The following is a 22,137-nucleotide window of genomic DNA, read 5'->3' as shown; positions in this document are numbered from 1 at the left end:
AACACCGACCTCAGATCTTTTTCACTCAGATTGCATCTGGTTCTCAATTAGTTTGATTTATAAAATGAAACATAATTGACGTCTTGGCAACATTCTGTCGCTAGCAGCACAAATAATAAATTAAGAACGAGTGAAGTAAAAGTCTCTTTAGTCATGTATGCATAATGGCAGGCTGCATGTATTTGGGATTAGCCTGGGTCTCATCACTCCCATTAGATTCTGTTTGGGGCTGGGTCATGTTTGCACTAATGCTCTGCAATAACTGTGTAATTGTGGTTGATTCAAATGACCAAAAAAAGGCAGACTCTGAAAGGATGGGATGCTGTGGGAATTAGTCTGATTATCCAATGTGCATATACAACTCCTCTGTAGCTGTCTGAAAGTTTGCATTTGGGAGGCTTGCAAAGAAGTTGTCACCACAGAGCTAAACTGAAACAGGACGGAAAGGTTAAAAACAGCATTTGGAACAGAAGCTCCCAGGAAACACTTTGCCAGTGTAAAGCTGTAAAAAGTACAGACGTGCTGGGGAGCACAGCAGAGCTGGAGAGGAACTGGAGATGCCTGGAAGAGGACAATCAGCTTACCAGATGGCCCCCTCCTTGCTGGTTCATCCATCAGCTTGGCCTGTCCAGTCCAGTGAAGACTTGATGGATCACCTCTGGCTTAGGGCAGAGGAGAGAGGGGATCTGTCTGCAGTCCTGCACCCTGAATACAGGAGAGGAGTGAATAAGGATTCAGATGCACAGAACAGACAGAATGGTCGCAGGGTGGAGGAGCTGGCAGCTGAGTTAGCCTCTGAAGAGTTGATCCTAGTTCTCTGTTTCAGCTGAGTGCACCAAGGAGTCACCTCTGTAGCCTATTGAAGTGGTGAAAAGCACATAACCATTGTAAGAAGCTTAAATCACCCAGACAGGGCTAAAAAGTGCCTGCAGAAGAGCTGCACTGACTCTTCACCTGGTTTGTGGTTCTAATCAGAAAGGAGTCTGGAAAGAGCAGTGATCTGCATGCAAGAAGAAAGCTGGGAAAGACAGAAGCAGGTGTCAGTGAAGGACAAAGGATTGGAGTGGAAAAATGCTGGCTCCTCATCTACATTAATGCAATCACTTCAGAAAACAACACCCCAGCCATCCCTGCCAGGGAAGTTGTTTCAAATCTCACTCAACTAATAGTCAACATCAAGGAAAAACAGAACTTCAGGGAAGAACAGAGCACAGCTGATAGTGATGATAGTAAAGAAAGAAGGGGGACAGGAAGCAGAAAGTTAGCAGAATACTGAGAATATTGTCACCAGCATTCTCAGATAGGTGGGACTAGCACTGCAGTACCATGAAAAAGTGTAACCTTGCTAGGAATAGTAGATGGGAGTCAGATATATCACTTCAACTGCAATGTGAAATCATACAGTGAAAATGGAAATCCATCCACTGCCTGGCAAGACAGAACCTCTGAGCACTACTGGAATGTATTGGGGTACATTAATATTCCCTTGGGAATGTTATCATTGGCTTGGAATTCTACCAAGCCTTCCAGAATTTGACAATAATCTAAAGATGTATAACACTGATTTCCTCCTCACATAGCTCATCACTTTGACACTTAGAAAGGGCTCCTCTCTTTCAGTTCTTAGGCACAGTCTGTTACTTCACAGGATGACATTACATCTTAGAATTGTCAGATATGCAAATAAGAAAGTTGATTATTTTTCTCACAAAGAATGATCTAGCATGTTTTCTGATCCAAAGCAGTAGCAGGCAGGTGAATTGTCTAAGGACCAAGGCTAAAGGAACCTGAGTACAACAAATAGGGAACTGCGTTCATTATTTCAGGGACTTGCCACTTGCCACCCAATGCACAACCACTCTCCAGCAAAGCTGTTTGCACTGGCTCAACATCACTTTTTGCATATTAATGGAGGGGAAGCTTCAATCAGTCCTTTCCTTTCCGTGGTGTCCCTGCCTGCTGCCACAGGGAGGGAGGTGTGGCAGCACAGTGTCCCCAGGTCCCCTCCCATCCCCAGCATGATCCTGACACACTTCCAGCAGCAGAACAAGGCACACGAGACACAGAATTCTTAAAAGGGGGCTCAGCACTTTAGGATTACTTGCAGACCATCAGTAGAATGTGTCACTTCAGGCCTGTAAATCACATTTTGTTTTTAGCTGAGAAAGGCAAGCGTGCATCCAAAATAGAATTAAGTATTTTCTGTAAAAAAATTAATGCCAGATTATTCTTAATCCACAGAATGACAATGTTTCATAGGGCATAGTTACCTTAACTATCACATGATTTGTTTTGATAATATTTAGACCTTCCTACTCAGCAAAATAATATATTTATGCTTTTTTAAAATTTCTTTAACTTACAATTTCTAACAGAGGCAAAAAAGGAACTTATTGAACAAAATCTTTCTACCACACTACAAAGGAAATATTTTAATAATTTTGTATTAGCAATTCCATTATTAAGTCTATTATTCATTAAAAAATCAATAAACTGAGGTTCTTCTGGTATGCACAGGTTATAAAAATGTTGAACTTTGCTATTTAAATAACTCCAGTTTAAATGCCATGCTGAGAAAAAGATTGATAGTATGATATTTATAATATATTTTTCACACTATGAACACTCCTGGAGAAACATGATGTGTGCCTGTGGATGGCAGATCCTGACACACAAGTGCCAGATAATAGAGTACTTTGTGTTTGTTATTTTTTAATACATTGCAATGCTTTATTTTTAACTGCTCCTTTCACACTACATGCACCTTGTTATGCAAACATTTCCTGTGATTTCTGGTGACAAAACCACATCTATTAAAAGAGATGTTGATCAATACTTTTTCTTGGATTATGCCTCATATTCCTTTACATCTTCTGGATGTTATTCCATACCACTAATATTGACAGATGGTAGAAAAATAGTAACTTATAATATGCAAGACTGAGCACATCACTTAATTTGAAGAAATCCACTAACAAGGATGTGATTTGGTATGTTTTGGAGTTTGAAAGTCTAATTACTGATATATAAAAGAAATGAGGATGATAATTAAACACATTAGAAATACATAAGCATGTGCTTTCCCTCGAGCAGTGCCATTGTGGAGCACCCTCTGGCATGTGGCAGCTGGGCCACAAAGTTTCCCAAAATTGCCTGAAACTGCAGCAATGTGTGAGGATGTGCTCTGACATCCAAGGCAGCGTTTGGGTGCTTTATCCTGGGCGTTCACTGCACATCACCCAGAAATGATGGGTTTAATGATGTCCTTGCTCTGGCAATTTGTACCTGGGGTCAGGGGGTTAACTTTGAAATTGGGCACAGTGGAAGGAGGGCAGTGAAACAGAGGAGTCACCTCAGAGCTCTCTGAGGGATGGATTCGGAGAGAAAAGTCAATCAAAACCACAGAAGAGGCTTCAGCTGGCAGCTGAGACAATGGCAGAGAGACTTATCCAGAAATGCCAAAAGAAACTGTTTCAGGGGAAGACTTATTTTAACACATAGAGTTACTCTGGAGGGAACAAAAGACTCACCCTCCAGGTATGTATTTGACAGATGCTGCTAAAAATACTTTCATGAAAAAAAGTTGGGGAAAAATTCAGGTTTTATTGTATTAAAACCACAGTGACAGAGAAGTGCTAAAAAAAAAAAAAAAGGTGATAATAATTTGTCTTATTATTTGGGGTATCTAAGAATGTTTGTATGCAATTGTTTTCCTCAGCTATTGTGGAAGTTTAGAAATATTTGTTTTTTAATGGTAAAGAGGTGATAAAATATAAAATAATCCATAGTATAGGCATGCAAGGCAGTGATTGAAGTGATTATACCAGGCTATTTCCTTTAAAATACCCAACAGAGCACCTGCACTTTCAAGGCAGCACAAGGAGGACATAAGTAAGATTTTCCTTGAGGGAAAGAACAAAAGAATTGGACATTTAAATGTGATCATTCTTGGAGCTGTTATATGCATCACAGATGTAATAGACTAAGCGTGGCTGAGAATAAATATGAAGTTTGTTAGAGAGAACCAACAGAACAGTTCATCACTTAAGCAGATATATAATGCTTCAATCAAAAAAAAAAAAAATTACTATGCACTCACTAGAATCAGGACCAAATTCAGACCTCAACTTGCCAGATGGACACTGAATATTTGAGGGAGAGAGGAGGCTGATTACTGATAATCAGCCTATTACAAGCCAAATCAGGCTATTGGATCCCTGCAGGAATATGAGCTCATGCCAGTAAGGTTCTTAACCCAAAGGTAAGCCCTGCCCTTGGGCCAGGCTACCCCAGGACTGCTCTGCTACATAAGCCCTATAAGAAGTGTGGAATATCCCATTTATCCAGGAAAGATGCACCATTTCTCCTGTCAGAAGAATTACTGCATCCAAAGGCACTGTGGAACATTCAATTTGGGGTTTATTCCATTAGGAAACAGATCCTGGCATCAGAAAAATGGAATAGCAATGGCAACTTCTTGTCTGAAAAACTTTAGGTGTCTTTATGGCAATGATGTGATGGTAGTTTTTGACAGTAAAAATCGCATTGGCAGCGAATCAAAATGTTTGCATGTGTAAAAACACTCCTATCACAGAATTCTCTTCTCACTTGAGCAATCTAAGGGAACCTGAAGAATTCAATGCTGAAAACAGGTACTGCTGTGAGGGTGTTGTTTGGGATGTGGCATGAGATCCATATACTGGCACTGGATTTTAGGTAATGCTCTTTAAAGGCCATTCACCTGAAAAAAAAACGCTGTCAACAAATTTGAATTCCATTTCCAGAGGTCTTATTTCAGTTTTCTGATGCCGTGGCAGTACAAAATCCTCATCGGTTGTCTAAATTCCTGTCAGTTTTTTGTCATTGATTGTGTGCCTACAGTTTTTTGGAAGGGTTAATTCCAGTCAGTCTACAACACATTGCTAGAGTGTATCAACACTTGTCTAAATATCAGATATTTTCATCTGAAATTTGAGGTTTTTCTGGTTTGAAGTTTCTCAGACACAGCACACAAAATACAGATTTTTTTTTTTTTTCCTCACTTCTGCTCCTATGCAGAAAACCCAGCACAAAGGCATGTGAAAAGTGCCCAGAGATTGAGTCAGGAGTTTGTGCAGTCAGGGACTTGTTATGTCACAGAGTCACAGCTTTAGTCACAGGTCTAACACAGAAAACATGACATGATTTTCATGTAGCATTAACTTTTTTTTTTTTTAATATATAACTCTATTATTTCTCTTGAGAGGGGATAAAGGTTTTTGCACCTGGCAATACATGTGCTCAGTGTGCCTTGATTACAGCTTGAGAGGCATGATTGCCTCGATTCAGATTATCACTCACTGCCCAGGAACCCAAGGCACTAAACCTACAAACCCCACCTAGTAATGGACATCTGAGCTCAGAAAAGAAGAAAAGCATGAGTAGATATGGAAAATAAAGATGGCTAAGAGATGATCTTCACACATTCAGTGAAATGCATGATGGCATTTAAATTTACATTTTTTTTTACATTATTTACATCAGAAAGGCACCACAGCCTCTACAGTTTTGGGTGTCTTGTCTACAGAAGGGATTGTAAAGATGGAAATTCAACAAACCAAGCAAATGAAGAACACCAGTGCACCATTTCAAGGCACAGATTCTGCTGTGAGCACAGCACAACTTCTATATATGTAATAAAATCTTCTGAGAAGTGTTTTGGGGTTTTTTTTTGTGTGGTTCCTGACGAAGATACCTGTTGTGTCACTTAGTTAAGCACATTTCTCAATAACAACGTGGCCAATCATAATATTTGCAGTGTATGTCAGCAGCACAGTTAATTACTGACTATCATGGGAACTTGCCTTAGGGTGATCAGCAAGGTTTGAACAACAGAATCAGCCTGTGTGCAACAAATTAAATTGATTAATGGTTGTGCTTCTGTTCTACACAGGAAGGGAACATCCCAAATCCCAGGCATTTTATGTATTCTTTGGCATGAGGGACAGAAGGAGGACACTGCAGCTTTTCCTGCAGGCAGGTACCAAACTGCACTGTGGGCACCCCAATGTCACCACATTCAATGTCATCATTACATGGTGGCCAAATGCCACACAGTCACCTAAAGCACAAGAGAACACAAAGGGCTAATATCATTTCTCGAGGAGAGAAATGATCATTCCTTCTGTTTATCTCCACCCTCAAGAGAATTTTGAAGAAAGGCAAGGCGTTAAAAACGATTTAAATAAAGAAATGTGCTAATCCTAGCAAGTAAAAATTGCATTTCTACGGGAGGCTTTCTGAGAAAATGCAGTCCCTCTGTGATATTTGCAAGAGGACAGCATTTCTTTGGCAGCCATCAAGTTTCTTTCTGCTGCCTTGAAGAATTAATTTGGCAGGGCCAAGACTCTGGGAGGAAATTGAGGCTGAGGACACAGTCAGGAAGATGTCAAGGATTTTGGCCAGCAGTGTGAGGGAATGTTTTTCTGTTCCAAGCTTTTCTGTGTTGAGCATTGATCTGATCTCCAGAAAGGAGAGGAGGGTTTGTTACAGGCATTTCCTTACAGGTTCAGACCACATCAACTTGATTATGGACAGCCTAGACACTCAGTAATACAAAAAAAAAAAAAGAGGAATTTGACTTGTCAATTCAGGTTTTTTTCAGGGATATTGGTTTTTTAAACATCATCACTCATGCTTATCTGGCAGATATATTCAAGACAAAGTCATGGTCAAGTTCATTGTTTAAGTGGCATTACTAAATAAAGACTTACTGAAGATCTGTGATGTTTAAAGGACATAAAACCTCACCTCAGCCAAATTGTAGCCTGATTTTGGCTCTGACAGGAGTATTTGCTTCCTGTGGGAGATCATGTTCTAACATCAACCATGCACTGCACCCCTGGCTGAGCAATCTTGACAGACAAGGATGACATGCATAGTTGGAATTTTATTATTGGATACCGAAGGATTAAATCAGAAAAGTCTCTTCAAGCAGATTTTTAATTTCAAGAGATTTCAGGTGGTTGTTTTAAGAGGATTTTCACATGTAACTAATTCAAACACATTAAAAGCTGCATAAAACTTAGTGGCAATGCTGTAACAAAATTGGACTGGTTTTTCTAAACCTTGTTACATAGAAAGTTTCCTCACTCTCACCCAGCTCAGGTCTCATTTTGCCAGTCTGTGAGCAGGAGCAGGAGTGGGTATTAAATAGGTAACAGATTGGAAGGACAAGGGTAATTAGTGACATGAGCTCAGTATTTAAACATGAAGAGAAATGCTAAGATCTTTTTTACTTTGTCATGCTGTGCCAAGCAAACCACCTCACATTTAGGATGCTTAATTCAATTTGTGTTACACTGCTGATGATTATGAAATGCATTTTGAAGAGGTTTGTTTTATCTTCTCCAGAAAACACACAGAGACTCATTTACTACAAGAAAATAAAGATATAAGTAGAGACACACTTTGTGAATGCTAGAAGAGAAAAACACATCTAAAGAAAAGGAAAATATAGGATATATTTAAGAATTTAGTGTCATTTAGTAAAACAGTGTCATCATGCTTCTAGGTTGGAACAGACAGAATAAAAAAAATGCAAACAGCTTTTTCTCTTTCATTGACATTTCATATATTGCTTTTACACTCCTGCACATACAGCTCACACATACATCTCCCTATTAATAATGGACTAAATAAGGCTTTACTTTCTTACTATTTCAAATAAGAGACTGATTTTGACTAGAATTCCTGGCAGGGTGTGCTATATTAAAAAGAGCCAAGATACAACATGTTTGCTGAATATTCAAGTACAAACACATCATGCACTCTTTAGAGTGTTCTTGGGATCAGTCCTAGCTCCCTCTCTCACCTGACCTTCAAACAGATCTGTGTGCCAAAGAAAAGGATCAGTACAAATTTACTGCCCAACAATATTACATGGGTCTTTCTTTGCCATCACACTTGAATGGTCCCTTCTACAGCCCTGCAAAATGACATTTTGCCCTTCCAGAAGTGCTCCAAAGCACAGTGACTCAAAATGCCCTTCTGGGCTTGGCTGACCTAAGGGATTTCTCTTTCTAGCAAAGAAAAATCCTCACCAAAATACTTTGGAACCTTTATAGACACAACAAACAGGCTGAAAAGGTGCTTTCTTTGGGAGATTTAGTAGATACTTAATTTTATGTTCCCATCCATAAACAGTCAATGTAGGAATCAGCATTTATTTATCACCATAGTTTCAGATTTTCATCTTACACCATAACTCTGGAATTCCAAATGAATAGGAATAATATAGGTAGTAAATCCATCCTTTCATTTTGTTTAAGCCAGTGAGCTGTCTTCTGGATCTAAATTCCATATTAATTTTACTTTCTTCTTTTCTACCTTAAAGTTATTGGAAACAGCTTAAGAGATATAATGAAGGTAACATTATTATGATTATGATTATTTATGTTTTAATTGCCCAAAGGTCACACTGGTAAAGTAATTGGAAATCAACAAAACAATTTGAAAGTAAATTGTTGAGATACACATTTTATATTTGTTCTATTTACCTTCATTTTTCTTGATGGTGAAGTTTGGGTTGTTGACCATTTCAGGAAGAAGGCTGTACAGGAAATAATGCCCATTTTTAGGATCATCCTTGTCAACAGCACTGACAATCTGAATTACCTGCAACATAAATGGGCTCATTAAGTTTTCATACTCCTGATAAACTGACAGTGCTGAAAAAAAAAATCTATTTCTTGGACACATTTCATTTCTCTCCATGCCAGATTATAAAAGATAATTTATAACTTTGCAAGGCTTTTATAGACCTTAGAGTGAAAACCTTGGGTAGAGGAACTGTACCTGCCCCTTTTAAAATGTTTCCAGAACAAAGAGCCAGGAAATAAGGAGAGACAGGTAAGAGAGGCCAGCAGAACTGCTGCTGATTTAGACAAGTAATAAATTATTATTCAACCTAAAAAGGAAAGTTGGGCTTCAGAAACACTCATATTGTCTATGGCAATCTTTCATTTATATGACCACACTTCTCACTGGACCTGGATACATAATACACCTTCAATCCTTTCTCCTTCCCCCATCCCTCATTTCATTTCATTTCATAACTATTTTTTTTTCTTAATTAATATAGATGGGAAATTTTAGATGAGAAAAAAATCAAAATTGAAAAAAAAGAAAATACCGAGAGCTGTATTTTTTCCCCCTTAATTCTAATAAAACTTCAGTTATTCCTCTACTAGGAAAATATGCTTGTTTGTTTTTTAATAACATCATTATTAGCTAATGATTCCTAGAATAATGCAAGATAATTAGGTGAGAAAAGTGTTTTGGATAGTTTGGATAACTTTGAATAATCAAATAACTTTGTTATTTGTAATCACAACCTCGTATGATTTACATGACCAACTGCAGTGTCTGAAGTGGATTTACCTCTATTTGCAATTTTTACCCTCTACATTACTCAAGTACTGCAGCTAATCAACTTCAAATCATACAAAGTTGCACAGGACTGGGAAAGGAAGAAACACTATTTTAAAATAACCAGGAGGTTTGGGGTTTTTTGTTTGATTTTTTTGTTCTGCTTTGTTGGGTTTTTTAAAATATTTGATGCACTTGCTTTTGATTCCAAAGGTTTTCCAGAGAAACAGAAATTAAACCAGCCATGGATCCAGATCCCACCCTCAGATCTGACTTTCAGGGCTAGTTAGCTCATGCTAGATGAGGTTTGTAAGAAATTTAATTAGAATTATTGACCTTTTCCATGTCCATTGAATCCAATAACAATTGTCTTAGGTATTTATTTGCAATGCCTAAAGCAATGAATCAATAATTTCTTGCACAATTAAATTCAAATTAGGAATCATTAAAAATTTTAGTTTTAAAGTATAGAGTGAAATGTGGAAGCAGGGTTTGATGCTCTCCAAATTCATAGACTTTTATTTTAAAATTTCCATATTTCCCTAAGAAAATGCCAATAGATAACATTTTATTCTGGTTTAACCACAAGGGCTATCTGTATGTGCTATATATATCTGACAATAGTCAAAATCATATTTATGTTTTTCAAGAGTCAAAGAAAGAACAAGGTTTTACTAGATAACCACAGGGATCAACACCAAAACATAAATATTTGAGATTATGTCTATAAAACAAGGTTTCAGCAAGTAATGATATTTGTAGGACAACCCAGCTTAGGAAGGAATGTGAGACAATTAATTCTGAGCCTAATCATATCCTGGATAAGTCAGTTTTATCATTATTATTATCAAAAATTTACTGAAAAAATTAGATTGTTTAAATAATGCAATTATTTATTTTTTTCCATCTGTCAAGATGGAAACCTTGATAGGATTTCAAACAAATGCATTAGAAGAGATGGACAAATGAAAAGACCTAACTCAGCTTTTGCTCTTTTTACATGAAGAAGTAGTTCTCCAATTTAATAGCTGAATAATGGATCCTAAAGAGGGAAAAACACAAACAGTGGAAAAATATCTAAGTTGCTTCTGCCTGTTCCAGTGCAGAGATGGAGTCATTTGCAGATGGGAAATATTTTCAGCTTTCTCTTTGCACAGGTGTCAGGCACTAAAGCACCCACTGTGATGTGCCCAGGGCTGGAGCAGCTACCAGTAATTCATCATCATAGGGAAGTGCAGTTTGGGCTGGGATCCTGAACAAGACAGATATATTTAGACAGATATATTTTATGGCTGTTCAATTTTTCAAACACTGATAGTATGGGAAAGCAAGAGGGGAAAAGGATAATGGCACACTGAAATCTGGAAGGGCAAGTGCACGTAACAAGTGCAGCTTATCAGGCTGTTATAATATTTTGTATGTACTGGCATTCCATCCATTCCCTTCATTGTTTACAAAATCCTTCTTTCTCTGAAAATGCATTAAAAATTATATGCAAAAGACAGGCTTAGTGCAATACTACATTTGTTGTGTTACATGCACACATCACAGAATTAAGAGTTAGAGTTCCCATGGCAACCTTATTTCTTTGTGCGTTTGCATTAAGATAAGCTGTTTGAAAAAAAAAATAAAAAACACAACAGAAAACATAATATATATTCAGTGATATGAAACTGTGGTATCTTTTACTACATAGGGGTGAGAAAAGTCCAGTAATTCTCATTTCCAAGTTTACTAGTGTGCTGATAGGCATATTTTACTACTCTGTGTTGTGTGGTCATGCAGTGGAATATTACTGAAGCAATTCTCCAACTCTTAATTTGTGGCTCACAACACGGTTGAGAATCACAAAATCACAAAATCCCAGGATCACTGAGGTTGGAAAAGCCCTCCCAGCCCATGGAGTCCCAGCTGTGCCCCATCCCCACCTTGTCCCCAGCCCAGAGCTCTGAGTGCCACCTCCAGCCCTTCCTGGGACACCTCCAGGGATGGGCACTCCAAACCTCCCTGGGCAGCCCCTGCCAAGCCCTGCCCACCCTTTCCATGGGGAAATTCCTGCTGCTGTCCACCCTGAGCCTCCCCTGCCCAGCCTGAGGCCGTTCCCTCTCCTCCTGTCCCTGTTCCCTGCAGCAGATCCCAAATCCCCCCGGCTGTCCCCTCCTGTCAGGGAGTTGTGCAGAGCCACAAGGGCCCCCCTGAGCCTCCTTTTCTCCAGGCTGAGCCCCTGCCCAGCTCCCTCAGCCCCTCCTGGGGCTCCATTCCCTTCCCTGGACACGTTCCAGCCCCTCCAGGGCTCTCTTGTTGGGAGGGACCCAAAGGTGCCCCCAGTGCTGGAGGTCCCTCAGCAGGGCCAGCACAGGGGACAATCACTGCCTTGGTCCTGTGGCCACACCATGGCTGGCATAGCCCAGGTGCCATTGGCCTCGTGCCCACTACAGTCATCTTTTCTTTCCTGGTAACAGCATACACCCCAAAGGTGTTCCATTATAGAGAAACTGGTCAATACTTGTCATAAAGAAAACAAGAATTGATTATTTTTCACTACATATCCAGTTAAAGTTAATAACCCTTTGGCTGTTCAGTATTGAAATTTCTGAAATTCTTACATGTAAAATTCCAACTTTGATGTTGTATTAATACTTCATGTACGCATTTGATTCTGTACATGCATTTAACTTGGCAAATCAGCATATTTTGTTTAGCAGACAGCACTGGATTGTGATGAATAGTTAAATGGTCCCCTAGGACAACTTGACTTTCTAATTTGTAGATTTGTATTGTGCAAAGCCACATGTGCCTGAAATAATATATACAAGGATAAATAGTAAAACAAAGGTATTTTCAATGCATCATAACAATCTGTGCAATTTTAGCACCTGGTACTGTTTAAAAGACTTTTCCTGTGATGCAACCTGTTAACCTCACTATGAATGGTTATCACTAGTAAACACTTTTCTAATTTTAATAAGACTGCTCTTCCAATTTTGGAAATCTGTTGCAGTCCCATTGCTGTTCATGGTTATTTCTGCACTACTTTGCAGACTCAGAACACAGCAAGAGTAGAATCACCACAGAGCAATTTTAACTTTGTCTGTCTGAAGAGCAGGTTCTGGCAGTAAAGGGATGTCTCTAGCTGAAAAGGCAAAGATCTACCCGAAAATTTTGCCCATTAGAAAGAAAAACAATTCTAGTTGGAGAAGTGAATAAAATAGAGACAAATTGCAGGAGACTGGAGGAGCACTGTACTCAGTTTTATATTGCTCCAGTTTAAAGCTGGTTTCAGCTCTCATATATTGCTGTCTGCACTGCTCAAGTGAATATTTTGTAGCTTCATTTCCAGCAAACAGCACTTCCCTCGAAAAGTCTGAGTATGGACTGGGGAAGAGTGAGTGAGGCATTTTCTTACTTTACATTACAGAAGTTCTGTTCTAGGACTACAGGAAAATAATTTTACTGTGCTGGAGAACAACCAACAGCACAGCTATAGTCAGCAAACCATGAACGTTCTGGTTTTAGTAATTGGAATTATGCAAAAATAAAAGGGATAATAGGAAAAGGCAAAAGCTGATTTGTGGCTAACTTAGAGGTATTGTAACAGTACATTCAAATTTGGGGGGGGGGTGTTTTTCTTCCCCCCTAAAACTGACAAAAAAAACATTTCTGGCAACTTTCTGTTGTGTGTAAAAATGTGTGAGGAGCACATAAATACATGTAAAGACAAATATATGTCCTTCTCCTTCCCATTTGCAGTAGCAAATACAGCAATTATATAAGAATCAAAAATAGAACACTTAGAAAGTGAACTAGAATAGATGGTGAAACGTATTTAGTGGCTGCACATAAGGTTTTACCACTAGTTCAAATTTAATCTCCTTTATGGTAAATCTAATTTGACTTAAACCTAAATTTAAATGGAACTGCAAATGTCAACAGACAGGAATACCTTAAGACAATTGCACTTTTCCTGCACCTGTAACATTGGAGTTTAAGCTTTGGACAATCATCCAAATTAGGCTTTTGCTACTGTATTAGGAGGAGTATCTTTCTCATATCAGCTATTTCATAACTGAGATATATGTAGCTTCTTGAATTCTACATCCTGACTTATTAATATGATTTCTTCCAAAACTTGAATATAGAAATAAGCATAAGAAAATACAATAAGGCAGTGAAGTTACTAAAATCTTTACAGGAGCTGATAATTTTTGAATGACAACTTCAATTCAGAACCTAACCTTGGTGATTATTCTGGACTGGTTACTGTTCCAGTAGTGTTATTTGTTTAAACACAGAATAAATTGCAGGATCAGTGCACCTCATCCATGCTGGCAGCCAAATATTTAATAACCATCTGTAAAGTTCACATGAGGATTCATGCTCAAGAGTGACATCTGCCATCAGAGCAAGAGTGTAAGAGGTAATGGTACAAAAAGAATATGATGCTTTAATGAAAGTTTTCTGTAAGTGCTTAAACAAAAGCCTCTTTTACCTGCTGACTCTTAATCATCTCATTTATTGTTTTATTCCAAAATGAAATGTGAACATTTTTCACCATCTCTTAAACCACCTGAAATTCGATAGGAATACCTACATAAATACAGTCAGAAAACACTGTACAACAGAACTTTCTGATCTTAGGGAAGCTCACTGAGTCCTGGATAAAGACATAGTCATTAGGATTTAATCTATCCTGGAAAAAACTCAGCATCAGAAATCCACTCTGAGCTAGAAGAACTGAAATGCCAACAGTAACATGACTGTCTGCCCATAAGGGCACATCTTAGTGGATAGACAGAATTCTTAAATTCCTTAAATGACACATTTTTTACACCATTTTACTAAACAAAAAGGGGTGCTAGAAGTTAAATCATCCTCTGTAACAATACAATCCTGGCAGAGGTGGGTTGTCATACACTGCTATGTAGGTTGTCATTTAATACTACTAAAAAGAAAATAAATTCTAACTCTATTGTCAGGTAACCTTCTTTGGAGAACAGTGAATTTAATGTCTGACACCCACATGAGACACAGGAATAGTTGGATTAAAAAGCCATGTCATGCTGTCAGCTGCTGTTTATTTAAATAAAATGTCACAATCTAGAAATAAATTGCAAAGTTTAAAAACATCGAATTGTTGTAACACTCAGTGTTTCTCTTGCTGGACAAAAGTTACATCTCATTTACACTGCATTACTTTCTAAATGTCTGTGCGTATTCTTGAATCTTCACCTTGTCATTTAGGTGGCATATGAGATATTCTTCCCTATTTCTGTACATTTGTCCTTCAAAGTGAATACCTTTGAACAAATCTGTTTCATTTTCTTTGAAAAACACTAAACAGTTTAAATTCATCTTTTGACATGTTGCTGTTTACCTCACCTTGGCAAGTGCTGTGTGAATTTCTTCACCAAGCTTTTCTTCATTAAATGAAGAAGAAAATAACATTTTTAATATATTTTTTTAATATAATGAAAACTTGAACTTCCCTTCTCCAACATCATCTTCAAACACAATTACAATTTACTTCACTTTCCATCAAGTTCTGGTTTGCTGTCTTATTTTTTTCCCAACTGTCTTAGAAATGTAAGAACTGAGTAGAGATTATAACTGAGGTCAAGGGTAACTGGGTTTATTGTTTTAACTGTTTATTCTAAATTGTGCCTGGGAGCAGCTGCAATAGGTCAATAACTGAACTGGAATTCAGGTTGGATTAGACTTACACCTACTAACACATATGAAACTTAGGAAGTGCTGAGCTCCATCACACAGAGTGTGACCTTGGGAGCTTAAAGACACTCAGGATTTTTTCAAGATATTGCCCCAAAGTACTCACCTTTAATCTAAAACTATACTTTAAGGGGAAAAAAATTGTTAATTATAGAGACACATCCCACAGAAAGTGATTATGGGTTTAACTAAGGGCAGTTAGCATGAACACATGGGCACTCATTTTGAGAGCAAAGATGACAGAAGGTGACAGGGAGAAACTCCAGCCCAGTCTCACAGCACACAAATCCTGGGATACTCACTTGTCCAGGCTTCCCATTCTCACACAGAAAGGCCTCGTGCTCCGATGCAAACTCAGGGGCATTGTCGTTCACATCGAGAACTTTGATAGCAACTGGCACCCGGGACACCTGGCTGTGGTTCCCTAAGGAAAGAAATCAAAGCACCCAAGGTAAGCGTAATTAATTGGGAATTAAATACAGCAGTGCCTGCACCGTGGCTGTGCCCTCCCCGTCTCCTGCCTGCTCTCTAACAGAGTGTGGAGTTGGAGTGTGAGCTAAAGAAGGATGGCCAGGGCTTTGTGGTCGAAAAGAATAAATAGATCCCTGCAGCAAACAGCATTTGTTGGAGATTAGCTCAATGAAGACCTTTCTCGGTCTAAACTGGTAAGATTTTTCTTTGATGAAGATTGTATTGTTTTATTGATAAAGTCCATTATACATGGAAAAGGGAAGGTTGCAAACAGCAGAGATTTATTTCTTTGTTTATCTTTGGCAGAGAACAGCACATTTTACTCCATTAATTGTTCTGGCTGCACATCTATTATTTCTTCATTGCAAACACACTTAAAGTGCTGACCCACATTGGGAAAAAGATGGATGGGAGACTCAGGGGCTGAAACTAGACAGTAATTTGGACTATTAAAGCACTTTGATCATCTGCCACTGACCAAAACCGTGACCTGTGAACTTCTTTCTTCACTGAAGTAAGGACTCATTATAAATAATATTGAGATATTTTGCATAAAATCGCTTATCACTGTGAAGAGTAGAATGAGCTGTAAGGCAAGAAAAGCTAAACCAACAGTTTGCAGCTGCCTGTGTCTTTCCTTCAATTCAGCATTGTTAGTTTGCTTAGAGACTGCTTATAAATATTTTAAATTATTTTTCCCCAAGGAGCAAACCCAGGAATTCAGTTTAAACTGAGGTCACCAGCTGATTTGGAGAGTTTGATAAACTGTTCCATAGCACACAGGTAACTCAATCCCAACTTCAAAGTCCATCTCTCAGTGAATATTATTTTCCAACCATGGAATGTATACAATACCTCGTTTGTATCATCTGCGATGAGAAATCTCAATATTCAGTGCACTTCTCAGTACAAATGACTACAAAGTAGAAGAAGATCAGGCCCCACCAGTGCTCAGGACACTGGTGGCAGCCCTACAAGTGACAGAGATGAATAAAGGCAGAATCACCATATTTTTGTGGTTTCCATCAGGGTTAATTCTGTTGTGACCTAATCAAACCCGATATTTTACAGCTCTGTTTCCTCCCTTGTATGCTAAAGACATCCACAATATGGGAGGCTCCACCCATAAATCTAAATGTGCAAATATCAATTGCTCTACTGACATTGAAATGGCATAAAAATAACAATTTTAAAATTGCAAACTCAAATATACCAGTGCTATAAAAGGTTTTATATTTCTGGGATCATCTGAAATATCAAAATTCCTCCTGGACAGGACATGGAAGATGCCCACACATCAGAATTTAAATGTTTTCCATCCTAAGGAGCTGACAGTTTTAACATGGAAAGAAACATATTACAGAAGAAAAAAAACCTCCACCAAAAATACTGTATGAGCAATATTTATGTCATTTTACATCTTATGATCTTGCTTACTAACAGGTGAGGGGAACACTTATGCCATGAAATAATAATGCATTTGAAACCAAATAAAACCTAATATGCAAATCAGGAATTCCAAACATTTAAAACACTTTTTTTATCTTCACTTAATAAAAGTACAGACAATGAATCTCAAGCTTATCAGAATTCTCAGCACTAGTGTCATATTTAAACACTAAAGATTTACTTTTATCTAAATTAATGAAATGATGGCAGTTCAAATTTTAAAGACATTACAGAGAAATGTAATTAATTAGATAAGCTTCTAAAGAAATTATTCATGTCCCCTTGTGACTGCCCCCAAAATGTTTGTCTTTCATCAGAAATACAAACATTAAATTTAAAGATATTATAATTAGAAACTTGATGAGAATTCATTTAAAAAATTAATTTACTACACACAAGAGAGACGCAGCTGGTTTGGAAATCTCCAGACAAGGGGCTATCCACTGCCTTTTAGGGTTCCTGTGACTGTGGGGAGATTTATTGTTGAGGAAGAGAGAGAGATGGAGAAGGAAATGTATCTACAGCTTGTGCTGCCCACCACCCCCAATCCACTGCTTTATTTTGTCATCCCAAACTTCCCAGGGAAACTCCACTTTGTGCTAAGTGTTTTCCTTCACCCTGAGCTCACCTATTCAAGCACACTAATGAGTCCTCACTGAGCAAGCCCAGGCTGAAAACGCTGTCAGGATGACACAGCTCCATCTGTTCATTTCCATACGTTTCATGTCTGCACACTCTCGCTGCTACAACACGTACAGAGATGTCCAAGCTCGAACCCAGAGCTGCTGGCAGTGCCCCAAAACCTTGAACTGGGAGTAGGAAAGGATTGAAGTGGATCCAGGCTGGTCACAAGCTGCATGGTCACTGTCCTTCGGGCCCTTGGGTGGCTCGCTCATTAGCATTCAGAACTTCTCCTCATTTGTATGAATGGACAGTCAGTTCTTTCTTAACTAGGAACAAAACTGAGTTTAATTACTGCGTGGGTTTTTGTTTAGTTTGGCTTTTTGCCCAATAAACCCCTCAGTCAGTAGATTTAAGGGAGACTGAATCTTCTTGCATGCACCAGGTAGACAGCAAGACTGACTGCTTAACCTCCAATCTGTTATGCTGTGCAAAATCATTTTAAAAAGACAAAGTTAGAGACTCTCTAAGGAACTAATCAGACTTTTAAAAGCTTTATTACTTGTCTTTATTGTGATGCACAGTTTAAAAAGACCTACCTTGAATTTTGCAATAGAAAAGTATCATTAGGGCTGCCAGTTGAGAAACATCAGCTTTGTTTGAAAACTTAAACTCTGAGATGCAAGATTGAAAAATATTGAGAAAATTTCCACTAGTCTAGTTAAATAAAAGTCTTTTCGAGCTAGGGCTGCACAGAAAGACTTGGTTGCTCCTCTGAGGACACCACTCTGTGTCTAGATGAGCACAGAACATTTGTGAACTCCAGCAGTGAGATCCAGATGAGTACAGAACACACACACACACAGAAAGGAGCATCTAGACAGAGCCAAGGAAAGGAAGACTCAGTGCAAAAATAACTAGTGGAACGTAGTCTGGGTTGATAAGTAGACTTCCAAAAATTATGGAAAATCCACCTGGGTTTAGAAATGCATACTGAAAGGTTTACAAGGGTTATAAGCATATAAAAAGCTCTTCTGTTTTCTCCCCAGTTCACAAGACTCTACTGGAACATTAAATGCTCAAAATACCCAAATTGCTGGCACTCCTCTGAGTAACCCACTGAAAACTACTCAGGATTTAAAAATCCTGTAGAGCTTGATACCAAAATGATGAGGCAGATCAAAAAACCAAAGTCAAATTCAAACAAACAAAGAAACATTATCAAGCAACTCAGTGTCTCCAAACTTGAATTTTGGAGGCTACAGCCCATGTTTTACCACTTGTTATTGGGATCAACACTTTTCATCCTTCCTGGAAAAAATCTTACATAACTGAGATGTGCCTGTATTATAGGAAATTTGAATGACAAAGCACTGAGTGTTGTCAACATGTTATTGCATGCACCAAGACTTTCTAGGAGTAACTAGAGTTTATAAATATAATTTTTGGTCTTGTACCACAACTAACAAAATATAATGCAGCTTTTCAGCTCCCATAAACATTTAAAGACTTGCTTAAAACACTTCCCCCTATCTTCCCTTGCCTGATAAAATACTATTTGAGATAAAGAGAATTATTGTGGCCTAAAATGAAGCTTATAATTAATTTAACCCAAAGAAATCCAGTTTAGTTCACTTTTCCTTTAGGTAATTAAATCATCCAAAATCACTTCAACGTTCTCTTTAAAAACTCATTGGCTGTCTGGCATTTTGTCTAAAATTTACCTGAATAGAAAATAGATTCCTAGAAAATAACTTATTATTATTACCACCACCATTACCACATGGTTTGGAAATGGTTAATTCATGTTTCTCTGATTCAATGAAATTTCTGTGATAATAATATTTTAAATTAGAAGTAGAGGAAGTTGTAGTTCTAACAAAGAAATCAAAACAAAATCTGAATCACTGACTTAATAAAAACAACTCTTGGTTTACATCCCTTATATTTCAAACTTATTAACTTGTATTTTAACAGATCCAGTCCCCAAGCCTTTATCAAAGTTTTATCTGATGATTTTATTAAGATAATCCACAGGACAAGTTTATTTCTCCTGTTAGAGTTTATGTTATTGTTTTCTTTAGGCAATCCTTTACTTCTAGAATGCCACAGCTTATAACAATCTTTCTGTCATATAAAACTGACAAATCTGACTTAAAGAATCCTTAGGTACACAGATGCTATTGTGAAATGGAGGTTTTATTTATGTTGGAGCTTAACTCTAGAAATCACATAGTGCAGCAAATACTGGGCTCGTTTGTCTGCAGCATTGGGTAATGATCTGATTCAAGGGAGGCTGAGTGCCTGAAACTCACTCCAAAATTGTCAGGAAGACAGCAGTAATTGCCAGCATTGCTCTTAAAAATACCAGCTAAATACACAAGCTATTTCTGAGCTAGGCCAAAACACAAGCAACCAAACTAAAAACTCAGACAGAGCTGTTCACCAGAAGGTTCAGGTTCTCCATTGAAACAATTGCATTTTTAAAGGATGAGAAGTTGTGGATTATGGAAATAGCAATATAAACATGTCAATGCTTAGCAGGAAGGTTCCTGGGCGAGCTGCTAAGGCAAGAAACAAACAGGGCTTCCTAATTATTATTCAATTGGTATTTCTGCAGCACATGGAACACGCTGGAGGAGCACAGATTGTGGCGAGTGTCTGTGTGTACATGTGTGTGGGAGGGGCGAGGAAAGGAAAGGATGTGGAACATATTTCTCAGGTTTGTTCCTTCAGTCATTCTTTGGGAGAAAAATAATAAGGGAGTTGAAAAGTTTTGTCTCCTTTCAGCTCCGTGGGTTTATTTTGTTGTGGGCTCCAGAAGGATGAATGAGGCAAGAGCAAAGCTTTGTCACATTATTTTCTTATTTCCTAGACTGTCACAAGTTTAACCAAAAAGTGGCTTAATGTCATCCACCTCTTCAAAGCTGAATCTGGAGTCAAGAGGTTCCCAAAGTTCAGCAACTTCATCTGTAAAGAGGTGACTCAGGATGGCCACACTCCTACCCTTATTCAATATATGAGATCACTTGGGACTAAAGGACTGATTTTACTTTCAGGTAGCTGACAATATCAGAACAAAAAAATAAAGTTTAAATTTCTTTGATACATGCACACACCTTGCCAGAAAATGTTAATTAAATACAACATATCCTTCAGGTCCTGTTTTCACTCCTTTTCTTTTCCTGTGGGATTTTTTTCTCTTTTTTTGCACATAAGTGCACATAAGACATTAAAATTATTTCATATAACCCAGAACCAATCAGATTCTGAATCAATTACTTAAAATTTGAAGAAAACTGAGATCTGCCTGCAAGAAGACCAAATCTTTTTTTTTTTTTTTTAATAAGTGGTATTCCACCTAGCCCTGCACTCAGTTCTTGGCTTGCCACTCTAAGTAGCAATATTGAATTATTTCCTACATTTGAGATCATTTAAGATTTCAAATATAAATATACTTTAAATTAAACCAGGGATTTCGACCGGGTACTTGGTTAATTTCAAAGGATCAACACTGATTTATAAAACTTGATAATAAACTGAAATTTAAAAAGGGAGTCTGTTCCTTTCTTACAGGTACAATGCATACTGATAGAATCAGTTAGCCCTCATTTTGCTTATCCGAGGTCAGGCTGTAATTTGACATTCAAATGCAACCCCTCTGCTATTTTTCATGCCACCAAGCCATGCAGTTATTCAGCAGCTTCACAAATAGTTCCTCTGTAATTACCTCTGATACTCTGTGAATTGCAAGATCCATTTGCAAAACCGGGAAAGGTTTGTAATTTTCTGCAGAAGTATCTTATTTTGCTTGATGTATTTGTATGATATTGCATTGTCTGAGTCCACAGACAGATCAAAAGGGCTTGGAAAGGAGAGACTAGATCAGAAAAGCAAAACATCTCCTCAAATGTAGTTCACAAGTGTGAAAAGGGCCTCTTCTACCACAACCCTGGTTATAAGGGAAAATCAAAAGACCTTGTTCTATTTAGATTTAGCTGTGCATCATAAGAGAGGAGAAGTTATGCTCTGCTGCAATGAGAATGAGAACATGGGCCACACTGAGTGAGCTCTAAGTTTGTCCTGGAGGGGTCAGAGGATGCTGAAATAAATTCATATCGACCTTGGAGCTGGAGGGGATTGGGAAGCAAAGACAATCCCCACCACCCCACGTGTCACCCTTCCAAAAACTCAACAACCCTGAAACTCGAGGCTTTCTGGTTACTCCCAACCACTCTGAATGGTGCTTTGTCTTTAATCACAATGTGCATACTTTGAAAACTCCACCTTGGTGTCACCACTTCCTATTTTCCTATTCACCAGCATGGGCTCCAAAGAGCAAATGCCAGAATAGGCAGGAGATGCTCCATGTGCAGGGTAACACCAGTGCTCAGCACATGGAACACCTATTGAATCAGAGAGGGATTTGAGGGCTGTGCATGAGTTTATCTGCACTTCACA

At 38.2% G+C, this 22,137-nt stretch overlaps 1 protein-coding gene across 2 annotated transcripts in view; it reads right to left on the bottom strand.

The window, feature by feature from the left end:
• Positions 1-22,137, bottom strand: part of CDH8 (cadherin 8) — a 150,640-nt gene that overhangs the window by 18,077 nt on the left and 110,426 nt on the right. For both annotated transcript variants that reach the window (XM_088171832.1, XM_088171833.1), the window contains 2 exons: positions 15,438-15,559; positions 8,538-8,655 (listed from right to left, as the gene is read on the bottom strand). In XM_088171832.1, coding sequence (XP_088027958.1) covers positions 8,538-8,655; positions 15,438-15,559 — 240 coding nt within the window. The remainder of the gene's footprint in view (positions 1-8,537; positions 8,656-15,437; positions 15,560-22,137) is intronic.

Source organism: Sturnus vulgaris, chromosome 12 (assembly GCF_052056855.1).
Source record: "Sturnus vulgaris isolate bStuVul1 chromosome 12, bStuVul1.hap1, whole genome shotgun sequence".
Classification (NCBI taxonomy): domain Eukaryota; kingdom Metazoa; phylum Chordata; class Aves; order Passeriformes; family Sturnidae; genus Sturnus; species Sturnus vulgaris.
Note: the sequence above shows the minus strand (reverse complement) of the source record. Positions and strands in the feature narration are given on the sequence as shown.